The following is a 17,008-nucleotide window of genomic DNA, read 5'->3' as shown; positions in this document are numbered from 1 at the left end:
CCACACACATTTACATTGAAAATAAAATTAGTTATTCAAAACTAAATAAATTAAAATGTACATAGATATCTGAGTATTCCATCTATATGGCCAAAAGCTTAAGTGTCAGAATTAGAAACTTCCTGGAATTTTCTCATGGAGAAAATGGGAGAATTATATATGGAAGTAGTTCATCTCCAAAAGTCTATAGGGTTCACATGTATAATTTGTTCCAGAGTACAAGTATGGGATTTAATCTGGTTCATTTATGAAACAGCTATATAATAAAGCACAAAAACACCATCATGACTCTTGATATGAAAATTAGATCAGGAACCAAATTAACAACACACACACAAACACACAAAATGAGATTTTATTTAGCTTTCCAAATATGAAATAACAACACCAAAGACTAACACTGGTCTTCAATAACAAAAAAAAAAAAAACAACAGAAAGCCCACATATACATGAAAGTTGGACAATGCTCTACTCAATGATAACTTGGTTAAGGAAGAAATAAAGAAAGAAATTAAAAACTTCTTAAAATTTAATGAAAATAAAGGCACAACATACCCAAATTATGGGACACAATGAAAACAGTGCTAAAAAGAAAACTCACAGCTCTGAGTGTCTGCAAAAAGAAACAGGAGAGAGCATACATCAGCAGCTTGACAGCGCACCTAAAAGTTATAGAACAAAAAGAAGCAAATACAACCAACAGGAGTAGATGCAAGGAAATAATCAAACTCAGGGCTGAAATCAACCAAGTAGAAACAAAAAGGACTATACAAAGAATCAACAGAACCAACAGCTGGTTCTTTGAGAAAATCAACAAGATAGATTACCCTTAGCCAGACTAACGAGAGGACACAGAGAGTGTGCCCAAATTAACAAAATCAGAAATGAAAAGGGAGACATAACTACAGAATCAGAGGAAATTCAAAAAAGCATCAGATGCTACTACAAAAGCCTATACTCAACAAAACGTGAAAATCTACAGGAAATGGACAATTTCCTAGACATATACCAGGTACTGAAGATAAATCAGAAACAGATAAACCATTTAAATAACCATAACTCCTAAAGAAATAGAAGCAGTCATTAAAAGTCTCCCAACCAAAAAAAGCCCAGGTCCAGACAGGTTCAGTGCAGAATTCTATCAGACCTTCATAGAAGACCTCATACCAATACTATCCAAACTATTCCACAAAATTGAAACAGATGGAGCACTACCGAATTCCTTCTATGAAGCCACAATTACTCTTATACCTAAACCACACAAAGACCCAACAAAGAAAGAGAACTTCAGACCAATTTCCCTTATGAATATCGACGCAAAAATACACAATAAAATTCTGGCAAACCGAATCCAAGAACACATCAAAACAATCATCCATCATGATCAATTCCAGGGATGCAGGGATGGTTTAATATACAGAAAACCATCAACGTAATCCACTATATAAACAAATTGAAAGATAAAAACCACATGATCATTTAATTAGATGCTGAGAAAGCATTTGACAAAATTCAACACCCTTTTGTGTCCTGGGAAGAACAGGAATTCAAGGCCCATACCTAAACACAGTAAAAGCCATATAGAGCAAACCAGTAGCTAATATTGAACTAAATGGAGAGAAACTTGAAGTAATCCCACTAAAATCAGGGACTAGACAAGGCTGCCCACTCTCTCCCTACTTATTCAATATAGTTCTCAAAGTCCTAGCCAGAGCAATCAGACAACAAAGGAGATCAAAGGGATACAGATTGAAAGGAAGAAGTCAAAATATCACTATTTGCAGATGGTCATATTTAAGTGATCCCAAAAGTTCCACCAGAGAACTCCTAAGCCTGATAAACACCTTCAGCAAAGTGGCTGGGTATAAAATTAACTCAAATAAGTCAGTAGCCTTCATCTACACAAAAGAGAAACAAGTCGAGAAAAATTAGAGAAACGACACCCTTCATAATAGTCCCAAATAATATAAAATACCTCGGTGTAACTTTAACCAAGCAAATAAAAGATCTGTATGATAAGAACTTCAAGTCTCTGAAGAAAGAAATTGAAGAAGACCTCAGAAGATGGAAAGATCTCCCATGTTCATGGATTGGCAGGATTAATATAGTAAAAATGGCCATTTTACCAAAAGCAATCTACAGATTCAATGCAATCCCCATCAAAATACCAATCCAATTCTTCAGAGAGTTAGACAGAACATTTTGAAAATTCATCTGGAATAACAAAAAACCCAGGATAGCTAAAACTATCCTCAACAATAAAAGGACTTCAGGGGGAATCACTATCCCTGAACTCAAGCAGAATTACAGAGTAATAGTGATAAAAACTGCATAGTATTGGTACAGAGACAGAAAGACCAGTGGAATAGAATTGAAGACCCACAAATGAACCCACACACCTATGGTCACTTGATTTTTGACAAAGGAGACAAAACCATCCAATGGAAAAAAGATAGCATTTTCAGCAATGGTGCTGGTTCAACTGGAGGTCAACATGTAGAAGAATGCAGATCGATCCATGCTTATCACCCTGTACAAAGCTTAAGTCCAAGTGGATCAAGGACCTCCACATCAAACCAGATACACTCAAACTAATAGAAGAAAAAGTGGGGAAGCATCTCGAACACATGGGCACTGGAGAAAATTTCCTGAGCAAAACACCAATGGCTTATGCTCTAAGATCAAGAATCGACAAATGGGATCTCATAAAACTGCAAAGCTTCTGTAAGGCAAAGGACACTGTGGTTAGGACAAAATGGCAACCAACAGATTGGGAAAAGATCTTTACCGATCCTACAACAGATAGAGGCCTTATATCCAAAATATACAAAGAAGTCAAGAAGTTAGACCACAGGGAGACAAATAACCCTATTAAAAAATGGGGTTCAGAGCTAAACAAAGAATTCACAGCTGAGGAATGCCGAATGGCTGCGAAACACCTAAAGAAATGTTCAACATCTTTAGTCATAAGGGAAATGCAAATCAAAACAACCCTAAGATTTCACCTCACACCAGTGAGAATGGCTAAGATCAATAACTCAGGTGACAGCAAATACTGGCGAGGATGTGGAGAAAGAGGAACACTCCTCCATTGTTGGTGGGATTGCAGACTGGTACAACCATTCTGGAAATCAGTCTGGAGGTTCCTCAGAAAATTGGACATTGCATTACCTGAGGACCCAGCTATACCTCTCTTGGGCATATACCCAAAAGATGCCCCAACATATAACAAAGACACATGCTCCACTATGTTCATAGCAGCCTTATTTATAATAGCCAGAAACTGGAAAGAACCCAGATGCCCTTCAACAGGGGAATGAATACAGAATGTGTGGTACATCTACACAATGGAATATTACTCAGCTATCAAAAACAATGACTTTATGAAATTCATAGGTAAATGGATGGAACTGGAAAATATCCTTAGTGAGGTGACCCAATCACAGAAAAACACACATGGTATGTACTCACTGATAAGGCTATTAGCCCAAATGCTTGAATTACCCTAGATGCACAGAACACATGAAACTCAAGAAGGATGACCAAAATGCAAATGCTTCACTCCTTCTTTAAAAGGGGAACAAGAATACCCTTGGCAGGGAATAGGGAGGCAATGTTTAGAACAGAGGCTGAAGGAATGCCCATTCAGAGCCTGCCCCACATGTGGCCCATACATATACAGCCACCAAACTAGATAAGATGGATGAAGCAAAGAAGTGCAGGCTGACAAGAACTGGATGTAGATCTCTCCTGAGAGACACAGCCAGATTACAGCAAATACATAGGCGAATGCCAGCAGCAAACCACTGAACTGAGAACGGGACCCCCATTGAAGGAATCAGAGAAAGAACTGGAAGAGCTTGAAGGGGCTTGAAACCCCATATGAACAACAATGCCAACCAACCAGAGCTTCCAGGGACTAAGCCATTACCCAAAGACTATCCATGGACTGACCCTGGGCTCCAACCAGGAATGAATAGGTAGCAATGAATAGCCTAGTAAGAGCACCAGTGGAAGGGGAAGCCCTTGGTCCTGCCAAGACTGAACACCTAGTGAACGTAATTGTTGGGGGGAGGGTGGTAATGGGGGGAGGATGAGGAGGGGTTAAGGGGATGTTGACCTGGAAAACAGGAAGGGGAATAACAATCGAAATGTAAATAAGAAATACTCAAGTTAATAAAGATTAAAAAAAAAAGAAGCAAATACAACCAATGGGAGTAGATGGAAGGAAATAATCAAACTCAGGGCTGAAATCAACCAAGTAGAAACAAAAAGGACTATACAAAGAATCAACAAAATCAGAAGATGATTCTTTGAGAAAATCAAAGAGATAGATAAACCCTTAGCCAGACTAACCAGAGGTCACACAGAGTGTATCCAAATTAACAAAATCAGAAATGAAAAGGGAGACATAACAACAGACTATGAGGAAATTCAAAAAATCATCAGATCCTACTACAAAAGCATATATTCAACAAAACTGGAAAATCTGGATGAAGTGGACAGTTTTCTAGACAAATACCAGGTACCAAAGTTAAATCAGAAACAGATATACCATCTAAACAACCTCATAACTCCTAAAGATATGTAAAGCAGTTATTAAATTCTCACAACCAAAAAGAGGCCAGGACCAGACGGATGTAGGGCAAAATTCTACCAGACCTTCACAGAAGACCTCATACCAATACTGTCCAAATATTCCACAAAATAGAAACAAAAGGAGCATGACCTAATTCCTTCTATGAAGCCACAATTACTCTTATACCTAAAGCACACAAAGACCCAACAAAGAAAGAGAACTTCAGACCAACTTCCCTTATGAATATCGACACAAAAATACTCAATAAAATTCTCACAAACTGAATCCAAGAACACATCAAAACAATCATCCATCATGATCAAGTAGGCTCCGTCCCAGGGGTTCAGGGATGGTTCAGTATACGGAAATTCATCAACATAATCCACTATATAAACAAACTCAAAGAAAAAAAACACATGATCATTTCATTAGATGTTGACAAAGCATTTGACAAAATTCAACACTGCTTCATGATAAAAAGTCCTGGAAAGAATAGGAATTCAAGGTCCATATCTAAAGATAGTAAAAGCAATATACAGAAAACCAGTAAACATTAAACTTAATGGAGAGAAACTTGAAGCAATCCCACTAAAATCAGGGACTAGACAAGGCTGCCTACTCTCTTCCTACTTATTCAATATAGTACTCAAAGTCCTAAGCAAAGCAATCAGACAACAAATGAGGTCAAACGGATACAAATTGGAAAGGAGGAAGTCAAAACATCACTATTTGCAGATGATAAGATAGTGTACTTAAGTGACCCCAAAAGTTCCACCAGAGAACTACTTAACCTGATAAACAACTTCAGCAAAGTGGCTGGGTAAAAAATTAACTCAAACAAATCAGTAGCCTTCCTTTACTCAAAGGATAAACAGGCTCAGAAAGAATTAGGGAAACGACACCACTCACAATAGTCACAAAAAAAAAAAAACATAAAATACCTCATTGTGACCCTAACCAAGCAAGGGAAAGATCTCTATGACAAAAACTATAAGTCTCTGAAGAAAGAAATTGAAGAAGATCTCGGAAGATGGAAAGATCTCCCATGCTCAGGGATTGGCAAGACTAATATAGTGAAAATGGAAATTTTACCAAAAGCAATCTACAAATTCAATGCAATCCCTATCAAAATTCCATCTCAATCTTCATAAAGTTAAAAAGAGCAATTTTCAAATTTACTTGGAATAACAAAAAACCCAGGGTAGTGAGAACTATACTCAACAATAAAAGAATTTCTGGGGGAATCACCATCCCTCACATAAAGCTGTATTACAGAGCAATAGTGGTAAAAAACTGTATGGTATTGGTACAGACACAGGCAGGTAGATCAGCAAAATAGAATTGAAGACCCAGAAATCAATCCAAACACCTATGGTCACTTGATTTTTGACAAAGGAGCTAAAACCATCCAACGGAAAAAAGATAGCATTTTCAGCAAATTGTGCTGGTTCAACTGGAGGTCAGCATGTAGAAGAATGCAAATCAATCAATTTTTATCACCCTGTACAAAGCTTAAGTCCAAGTGGATCAAGGACCTCCACATCAAACCAGATACACTCAAACTAATAGAAGAAAAAGTGGGAAAAATTCTCGAGCACATGAGCACCTGGGAAAATTTCCTGGACAAAGCACCAATGGCTTATGGTCTAAGATGACAAATTGACAAATGGGACCTCAGAACACTGCAAAGCTTCTGTAAAGCAAAAGACACTGTCATTAGGACAAAATGGCAACCAACAGATTGGGAAAAGATCTTTACCAATCCTACATCTGATAGAGGGCTAATATCCAAAATATAAAAAGAACTCATGAAGTTAGACTCCAGAGAGCCAAATAACCCTATTAAAAAATGGGGTACAGAGCTAAACAAAACATTCTCAGCTGAGGAATATCTAATGGCCGAAAAGCACCTAAAGAACATTCTTAGTCATCAGGGAAATGCAAATCAAAACAATCCTAAGATTCCACTTCACACCAGTCAGAATGGCTAAGATAAAAAACTCAAGGGGTTGGGGATTTAGCTCAGTGGTAGAGTACTTGCCTAGCAAGCACAAGGCCCTGGGTTCAGTCCCCAGCTCCGAAAAAAAAAAAAAAAAAAAAAAAACTCAAGTGACAGCAGATGCTGGCAAGGATGTGGAGAAAAAGGAACACTCCTCCATTGCTGGTGGGATTGCAAATTGGTACAACCACTCTGGAAATCAGTCTGGAGGGTCCTCAGAAAATTAGACATTCCACTACCTGAGGACCCAGCTATACCTCTCCTGGGCATATACCCAAAAGATCCTCCAACATACAACAGAGACACATGCTCCCCTATGTTCATAGCAGCCTTATTTATAATAGCCAGAAGCTGGAAAGAACCCAGATGTCCTTCAACAGAGGAATGGGTACAGAAATTGCAGTACATCTATACAATGGAGTACTACTCAGCTATCAAAAACAATGACTTTGTGAAATTCATAGGCAAATGGAATGAACTAGAAAATATTATCCTGAGTGAGATAACCCAATCACAGAAACACACACATGGTATGCACTCATTAATAAGTGGATATTAGCCCAAAAGCTCGAATTACTCAAGATGCAATACATAGACCACAGGAAGCTCAAGAAGAAGGATGACCAAAATGCAGATTCTCCCACACCTTCTTAAAAGGGGAACAAGAATGCCCTTAGGAGGGGATAGGGTGGCAAAGTTTAGAGCAGAGACTGAAGGAACAGCCATTCAGAGCCTGACCCACATGTGGCTCATATATATACAGCCACCAAAACTAGGTAAGATGGATGAAGCTAAAAAGTGCATACTGAAAAGGACCGGATATAGACCTCTCCTGAGAGACACATCCAGAGCATGTCAAATACAGAGGTCAATGCTAGCAACAAACCACTGAACTGAGAACAGGACCCCCTTTGGGGGAATTAGAGGAAGAATTGGAAAAGCTGAAGGGGCTTGCAACCCCATAAGAGCAAGAATGCCAACCAACCAGAGCTTCCAGGGACTAAACCACTACCCAAAGACTATACATGGACTGACCCTGGACTCTGACCTCATAGGTAGCAATGAATATCCTAGTAAGAGCACCAGTGGAAGGGGAAGCCCTTGGTCCTGCCAAGGTTGGACCCCCAGTGCAAGGGAATGTCGGAGGGGTGGGAACGGTAAAGGGGATGGATCGGGCGGAACACCCATATGGGGGAGGGAGAGGGGATAGGGGCTTATGGACAGGAAACCATGAAAGGGAATAACATTTGAAATGTAAATAAAGAAATATTTCGGATAAAACTAACAAAATTTCAAAACAAAACAAGAAAGTGTGTTGAGAGAGTCAGACTCCAAGAAGTGACAGAAACACTTTACCATGACACCTCAGCAATACAATGGTCTAAATTACCTGAAAAAGGATGGCAACAGTAGACACACTAATGCGGAAAGGAGAACCTCAGGTCCCTCACCCCTGGAAAAGAAGTATAAGCAACCAAGGAATGTAGTGAGAGGGAGAATCATTCTTCCCAGGGAAAAGCTCCAATTCACTATCCCATAACAAATGATCAGCCCTGAAATTATATACACACAAGTAACATTAAATGGACTAAGCAAGTCACATTCATGTCTGGGAAGGGGGTGCTATCTATGTGTCTGTGTGTGGGTGTGTGGGTATGTATATGTGTGTATGTTAGTATCTGGGGGTATATGTGTGTATATGTATATATGTGTATGAGGGTATGTATATGTATGTCGATGTGGGTATGTATATATATATGTGTGGGTGCTTATACATGTATATATGTGTGGGGATATGTGTGTATGTGTGTAAATAGGGAGTATTATATATGTGGGGTGGTGTAAATGTGCATGTGTGTGTGTGTGTTGTATTGGTATTTTGAGGGAATGTCTGTGTATATGTTTATATAGAGAGAGGATCTGTGTGTCTGTTGTGTTAGTATGTTGGGGGGTTCTGTATATGTATGTGTGTATATATGAGTTTGTGTGTGTGTGTGTGTGTGTGTGTGTGTGTGTGTGTGTGTGTAGTAATAACACAAGATCAATTAAAGAAAAAGACCAGATATGTAAATTTATTGAGAATGAACAATTTACTGTAGGTGTAAGGACAGAACATAAAACATTGACTGGATTTATCTGTATAAAACATCTAACTAATGAGACACTAGGCAGATTTGGCTCTTGACAAAACCGTGCTAACTTAAGACATAAGAATTAGTGTTTTAAACTCTTAATGAATCTATGGAGCTAGTGACAGACCATGAATGTTTATTAGATAACCAGGCTTAGTTGAAACACATGTAAAACATCTCTGTTGTAACTTCTTATTCAATTTATGGCTTGAATTTATGTTTGAACTTGTGAACTTTTGAAAAAAAGATGCTTATAATACCATGTAATCATGTATTCTGCAAAAGCACAGGAACTAGGGACAATGACAATAAGACAGCAGAGGGAACAGAGAGAGCAGACAGAGCAGGCTGGCTTCTTGTTACCACGAGACAGGTGTTTTCTCAACAGCAGGCTTCTTACTGACAAGGACAGAGCCTTTTTATACTCAATAAAAAGGTAGAAGTTTTTTCTTTCTCTAAGCAATAAAGGTTGGGACTTACTTTTCATTATTATTTATTCTTTCTGCACTGGCGCTTGCCCAGTGAAACCTGCTCCTGGGGGCTTTTGCTCCATCCAGCAAACACGTGTGTGTGTGTGTGTGTGTGTGTGTGTGTGTGTGTGTGTGTGTGTGTGTGTGTGTGTGTGTGTGTGTAGTAGGCGTATGTATGTAAGTATGCATGAATACTTGTGGAGTGGATGAGACAGGTTGTTGGGCCAGACAATATGTGTGAATGTATCTTTGTGTGTGTGTATAATTTCACGTGTTTTGTGCATATTGCCTGTGTGAATGTTTTTCTTTCTGCAAACATGACTCTCTTTTCCTGGTTCACTAAATATTAGTTGCCCCAAGCCTGCCCAGTGAGAGGTCAGGCTTCCAGGCGAGCTAAGAAACTTTAGCAATAAATCCTCTAATGAATCCCCCACTACTATACAGCATATGTTTATTGACAATTATAAAGTATGTAAGAATTAAGTTTTCCAGTGCTTAATCAAACACAGAGATTTATAAAGTAAGTAAGCAGAGAGATAAAGAGTTCAATTTCCCCCGTACTCAATGAAGCACATAATAGTAAGAACGAGTTACGTTTCCTACAAGGCCAGAGAGTCTTTGGGCCAGCATTCAATGCTGCATCCCACTTCAGCCCATTCCAGCCAGGCAGGCTCTCAGCACTAACCAACAACAGATGGAGATCCCCATCAATAAAGACAAAACAAACCTCTTCTCTGTATAAACTGATTGGCTTGGATATTTATTGTAGTCAAAGCTGGATTACACAGACCCAAAGCCAGCTCAGATCCAATAACCAGGTTTGATTATGGCATTCCAGAATTACAAAACAAAGAAAGACATCCTAATGTCTCTATTACTGTCTCCAAAACAAAGAACAAGAAAAGAGAATTTATGTTAGGACTGCAGAATATTGTTGGGCATGGACTTATACTACAGGAGAGGCCTCACAGCATCCAGTGACAATGCACACATAGGTCTCTAAAGCCCACCCTTGCAGGAACTGAACACCAGAGAGATTACATACTTTGCCTAGGGTTGTGCAGTAATTTCAGAGCATGGAGGAACTGTCCTGGAGCAGGAACCAGGGGATGTACATCCCATTGCTTCTGCCTTTAACTTGGTCCCACAAAGAGTGAGGGTCATCTGCTGGGACACGAGAGCGTCCCCCAAAAACACACCTTGTTCAGGCCATTCATTTGTTCTCTTTATCTGACTCACCGTTAAGTCTTTGTCTTAGGATGGCAAGTGTGGTCATCCCCCATCTGTGCGTTCCACTGAAGCCTGTGAAGTGGAGGAAACGACGTAAACTGTTGAAAAGTTGGATGTGCTCAGACTGAAGCTTTGCCTCCTATAAACCAGACAAAGCTGCATGGGAACTCCCACTGAGGAAGCCTTGTCATTTTGTACAATTTTCACAGAACACTCCTGATTTCTTTGCACTTTGTCTTGTTAGGGCTTTTGGTTTTAAGGGGTGCAGTGTCCACACAGGCTAGAAGGATCCCCTGGAACTGGAGTTACAGGTGGCTGTGAGACATCACATAGGTGCCGGGACCAGAACCCATGTCCTCATAAAGGGCAGCCAGTGCCTTAAGTGCAGAAGCATCTCTCTGAGCCTACATTTTGTTGGTGTTGCTACTGGTGGTGGTTTGTATACTTGGGAGTTTCTGACTTGTATGCTCCGTACTGTGCTCATGCACCCACCATGGTCTGCCTTTATCTCCCTTCCCACTCCTGTTGACTCCTCTCTTCCCCAACTAACCCTGTCTGTCCCTAGTCTCATGTCTCTTTTTTGTGTGGAGGTCTTGTTTTGTTTTTAACTTTTATGCTTCTCCTCAAAAGTTTGTCATTTCTTTGTGTGAGGATATTGAAAATACTTTCCTACAGCACTTTCTTTAACATTGTAAGAATTTCACACAAGCTAAGAACCTGGAGACAGAAGCTGATGCAGAGGCCATGGAAGGGACTGCTTACTGACTTGCCCTCATGGCTTGCTCAGCCTACTTCCCTATAGAACCCAGGACACCGCCCACAATGGGCTGGGCTCTCAATCACTAATTGAAAAAAATGCATTACAGCAGGATCTCGTGGACTCATTTCCTCAGTTGAGGCTCCTTCCTCTCTGATGATTTTTAGTTGCTGTCAGGTTTACACACAAAACCAGCCGGTACAGATGTAATTGCAGGCAAGCTAATAAGGCATTGTATTGATTCATTATTGATGCGGGAGGGCCAAGCCCATTATGGGTGATGCCATCCTTAGACTTGTGGTCCTGTGTTCTATAAGAAGCAGGCTGAGCAAGTCAGTAAGCAGCACCCCTCAGTGGCCTCTGCATCAGCTCTAGCCTCCAGGTTCCCACACTTTCATTTCCTGTCCTGGCTTCCTTCACTAATGAACTATGATGTGAAGTGTAAACCAAGTAAGCACTTTCTTACCCAACTTGCTTTTTGGCCATGGTATTTCATCACAGCAATGGTAACACAAAGACAATAAATAATCTTAATACCCATCCTGCTCTCCCATGAAGTTTAAACCCCACAGGTATTAAGTTCGATCCCATGAGAAATAAAGTAGATGGCGAGACTATTGCCCCATCTTCTGCAATAGTTCCTGAGCCAGAGTGAAGAGTTGAAGAGGACTAGGCAAAGCTATGCCTTCCAAGCATGATTGTACTTAAAGATTCATGTCAGTTGTGGCTGCCTACACAAAACCTGCAAAGTCAAGCCAGTGAACATTCCAGTCTGGTCCTATCCTCAGCTAACAATCTACTGAGAATCAATGGCTGTTGAGAGGAGAATCCTGAGAGTCAGTGGCTACAGAGAGGAGAATCCTCTTGCTTCAGGGATGTGCCCCAGAAGGTTTGCCTAGGGCAACCTGCTCTCCAGTTGGATGGCCCTATGCTCACGTGCATCTAGGAAGTGCTTATTCATTTCAGTGGATTTTTTTTCCTTTTTTTCTTTATTAACTTGGGTATTTCTTATTTACATTTCAAATGTTATTCCCTTTCCCGGTTTCCGGGCCAACATCCCCCTAATCCCTCCCCCTCCCCTTCTTTATGTGTGTTCCCCTCCCCATCCTCCCCCCATTACCACCCTCCCCCCAACAATCACGTTCACTGGGGGTTCAGTCTTAGCAGGACCCAGGACTTCCCCTTTCAGTGGATTTTTTTAGGTAGGACATTATGTTAGAGGTGGTCACCATGAAGACGGGTCTGAGAAGAGTTGTGGAGTAGTGTGAGGATGCACGTGATCAAAATTACTGTGTTTATGTATGAAATCTTCAAAGAATAAATTGAAATATATTTAAATAAACAAATGCAATATTTTAAGTAGATTCTTGAGAAGATATTAAAAGTATTGCTTTGTGTGTGTAAGCTCATGTGTGTACATGGGCTGGAGAGATGGCTCAGGGTTTATGAGCACTGACTTCTCTTCCAGACATCCTGAGTTCAAATCCCAGCAACCACATGGTGGCTCACAACCATCTGTAATGAGATCCGATGCCCTCTTCTGGTGTGTCTGAGGACAGCTACAGTGTACTACATATAATAAATGAATAAATCTTTAAAGACACATATACATTAAGGCTCCCTGTTTGCTATGGTTTGGATGTGAAATGTACCCCCCACCGTCATGTATTTAACCTACTGTTCTCTGGGGAAGTTTAAAGATGAGGCCCTGGAAGGAACCTGAAAAATCTGTATCCCGTCTAATTTCTTAGCTCTCTGCTTCACAGTCAACAATCAAAAAGCAGTGCCAGCCCCACAATCCAACCATGATTCTTCCAAGGCTTCTACAACATTGCAGACCATACGGTCTCAAGTTGTGGAGCAAAATAGATCCATCTTCCATTATGTTTCTTCACAGCTTGTGTAGCCACCACCACCACCATCACCATCTTTAATCACATGTGTAATACCACCTGTGTAACCACCACCATCATCACCTGTGTAGTCACCACCACCAACACCACCTGTGAAGCCACCACCATCATCACCACCTATGTAATGACCACGAGAAGCACTACCTGTGTACTTACTGTAATCTTCTTCATGATTCTTCACTATCATCAATGTTATGAGAATAATCATAGACTTTTATGAGATAGGTTCTCATGTAGCCTGGGCTGGTCTCAAACTCCGTATGTAGCTGAAGATTACCTTCAACCTTTCATTCTCCTGCCTCTATCTCCCAAGTGCTGAAAACATATGTGTGTACCAACACACCTGTCATATGCAGTGTTGGGAAGGAAATTCACAAATTTATGAATGTTATACCACCTAATATGGGTGTCTCCTGAGAGGCTCTATCAGAGCCTTATCAGTACAGATGAAGATGCTTGCAGCTAACCATTGGCCTGAACATGGGGACCCCAATTGAGGAGTTAGAAAAAGGGCTAAAGAAGCTGAAGGCATTTGCAACCCCATAGGAGGAGCAACAATATCAACCAACCAAACACCCCAGAGCTCCCAGGGACTAAACCACCAACCAAAGAATGCACATGGAGAGACCCATGGCTCCACCTGTGTATGTAGCAGAGGATGGCATCAATAGAAGGAAAAGTCCTTGGTCCTATGAAGGCTTGATTCCTCAGTGTAGGGAATGCCAGGGCGGTAAGGTGAGAGCGGGTGGGTGGAAGGGGGAGCATCCTCATAGAAACAGGTTATGGGGTGAGAGAGGAGGGAACCAGGAAAAGGGATAACATTTGAAATGTAAATACACAAAATATCTGAGAAAAAATGAAAAAAGAAAGAAAGCATCCTGCCAAATGACATACATCTGTTGGTAGGTAGCTAGATATATGATAGATATAGAGCGATGAAAGGTATAGTGATAAATGATATAAGTATGATATGTATATAAGTAGATAATTGACGGATAATGGACATACAGAATTGATAGATGATGAATGGATAGATAGGAAAAGATAGATAATAGATAAATAGATAATATACACACATACACTCATACCTATATGCATACTTACATACATTCATACATGAATACACATGTATGCATACATACATAAACAGAAAATAAATATGGAGAGATTTTAAAAAGATATTAGACTATACAGACACCCATCCAGACAGTGGGTAGGACCCTGGCCATACAAGCATGAGAAGCTGATTTCAGACCTTCAGAAAGCACCTAAGTTTATCCATGGTGCATGCCTATAATGCCAGCGTTCCTACAGCAAGATTCAAGGCAGAGACCACATAATCCCCAGAAGTTAGAGAGTCAGGTAATCTAATGTGCAGAGGAAACTCTTTCACAGCAAGATAAGAGGTATGGACCAACACCTAAAGATGTTCTCTGACCTCTGACCACATGCACACAAACACTTTAAATGTTTGTGTATTTTTTAATTATGTCTTCATAGATAACAATTTATGCCCTGAGAAAACTTATTGCAATACTCCATGACTCAGTTTCTCCTCATCACTAAAACAGGAATTCTGTATCTCCCATCTTTAAATTTAAATCAATGAAAAAAATCTTGCGAACATGCAAGAAAACCAGGGAAGTGGAAGATCGTGGAACGAAACACACTGGTGCCCAAAACAAAAGCAACAGGAGCCAGGAAAGGAAGGTGCAGTCCCCAGTCTATTTCCAGAATGGGACTGTCTTCTCTGATGCCCCGCAGCATAAACCAGCCATGGCTAAGAGTTTGAACAAAGCCAAAGCTGGAATGATTTTATACCATGGCTCTACCCCTCGTTAGCAAAGACTTGCTCACAGTCTTTCTTTTTGACTGTGTGTGCACTGCATGTGTGTTGTGTGTGCACTGCATTTTGTGCAGTGTGTAGTTCAGGTAAGCATGCACATGTGTATATAGGCATGCAGGGACCAGAGAAGAACCTCAGACACCTTTCTTCAAGTGCCATCTACCTTAATTGTTTAGAGACAGGTTTTCTCACTGGGGTCCACCAAGTGGGCTAGGTTAGCTGGTCATCAAGAACAAGGGATCTTCCTTCTCTACTTTCCAGAGCCAGAGGCAGAAGCATCATGCTTGACTTTTTAACATGAATTCTGGGATCAAACACAGTCTTTGTTCTTGCAGAACAGGCACTTTACACACTAAACTGTTGCCTAAGCCCAGCAAGTTACCTCCTTCACTCCCATGTTCTGCTTTGTGACATGTGGCTGATAATGCCTTCATGAAGATTAAATGCTATGCAATGGTAAGGGGTTGGTTTCCATTGCTCTGAGGGCTTTCTTACCCTTTGTACCATCACAGGAGACCTAGATGCACCCAGGAGCCCCATAAGTTTACTCCATGCTAAATTCCAACTAGAACTGAGATGGCTCACAAACACAAACATACCAAATGAACAGCTACAGGAAGATCTACCCTGGTGAATGGACTTCCCTGAGTCAAGGAATTTTGTCAAAGGTCTCCCAAGGTAAGGTTTACAGACCCAATACATTAGCCTTTGATCTGGATCCCTCTGAGGCTGGCCCTTCTCCCTGCAGTCTATTTCCATCCCACATCACAGCCATCCCTCCTTTGCCCCATTCAACCTCATACTCACCCCAGAAGAGGAGCAGCCAAAAGCCCCACATTATACTGTGGCAACTATTCAGTGAAGAGAGCCTTCCCTTTAAAAGCTTGCTTTTGGGGAAGGAAAGGGGTGGGGCCAAGGTTGCTCAACAAAGCCAAACAAAGCCCCAGCAGCTTTCTGCTGAGTTGTTACCATCAGAGGTGGACAGCCTGGCAATCCCCTAATTTCTCCCCGAAATCTGGCTGGTGTACACATTTTTCCCTCTCCCCCTTCCCCTCTTCCTTCCTCTCTTTCCATTTCCTTCCTTCTCTTTCCATATCTTACCATCTACCTCATCTTTCTCAATCTCCCTCACCCCCCCCATTTCCCATTTCCTCTCCATCATTTTTTTCCAACACCACCCTCCCCCACACACCTCTCATTCCCTTCTTCCATTTCACCAAACAGGTGACATTGAATGTGCTGCCCATGGTGAGATCAAGCCCACCTTTCAAGATCTCAAGGTCATTTCAACAAAGCCATGCTGCATTTATCACCAGGATCCATTGGCTTGCTGCCAAGAAAATTCAATTCTGTCATCATGTCAACCTTGTAGAATACACACACACCACATACACCATACCAGAAAGAGACAAAGACAGAGAGAGAGGAAGAGACAGACAAACAGAGAGACAGAGACAGAGAGACCATCACCACCACCACACACCACACTACATACATCACACCATAAACACAACACACATCATCACCATACATATACCACAGCATACACCACATATTACCACCACCATATACACCATACCATACACATCAGCCCCCAACACATGTGAAAACACAACCTCAGAAATACAGAAGGCAAGTCATATGTTACCTGGGGTCCCCTTGGTGAAGGCCCTTACACAATGGTCCTTGCCAAAGTAGCTTGTCAGAGAGATGACCTCTCAATAGACCAGTTGAAAAGCAAGGAAGTGAGAAAAGAGCCAAAATGAGGACCATCAAGCTAGTGTCTAGGAGGTATAGTATATTTCCATATCTGTCTCATTCAGGGTTTCTATTGCTGTGAGGAAACACCATGACTGAAGCAACTTAGTCAGGAAAGGGTTTACTTGGCTTACACTTCCACATCACTGTTCATCATTGAAGAAAGTCAAAGCAGGAACCTGGAAGCAGGAGCTCATACAGAGGCCATGGAGGGTGCTGAATACTAGCTTGCTCCTTATGGCTTGCTCAGCCTGCTTTCTTATAGAACCCAAGACACCAGCCCAGGGATTGTGCCACCCACAATAGGATGGATGCTCCCCAAT

At 41.0% G+C, this 17,008-nt stretch overlaps 1 protein-coding gene across 4 annotated transcripts in view; it reads right to left on the bottom strand.

Moving 5' to 3' along the window:
• Window positions 1-15,785, bottom strand: part of Adgre1 (adhesion G protein-coupled receptor E1) — a 157,290-nt gene extending 141,505 nt beyond the window's left edge. For 2 of the 4 annotated variants that reach the window (XM_087565696.1, XM_087565698.1), the window contains exon 1: window positions 15,735-15,780. In XM_087565696.1, coding sequence (XP_087421822.1) covers window positions 15,735-15,765 — 31 coding nt within the window. In that variant the 5' untranslated portion in view covers window positions 15,766-15,780. 4 annotated transcript variants of the gene reach the window in all.
• Between the last annotated feature and the right edge of the window lie 1,223 nt (window positions 15,786-17,008).

Source organism: Rattus norvegicus, chromosome 9 (genome assembly GCF_021556685.1).
Source record: "Rattus norvegicus strain SHRSP/BbbUtx chromosome 9, alternate assembly SHRSP_T2T, whole genome shotgun sequence".
NCBI classification, from domain to species: Eukaryota; Metazoa; Chordata; class Mammalia; order Rodentia; family Muridae; genus Rattus; species Rattus norvegicus.
This window is presented reverse-complemented; position numbering and strand designations above follow the sequence as displayed.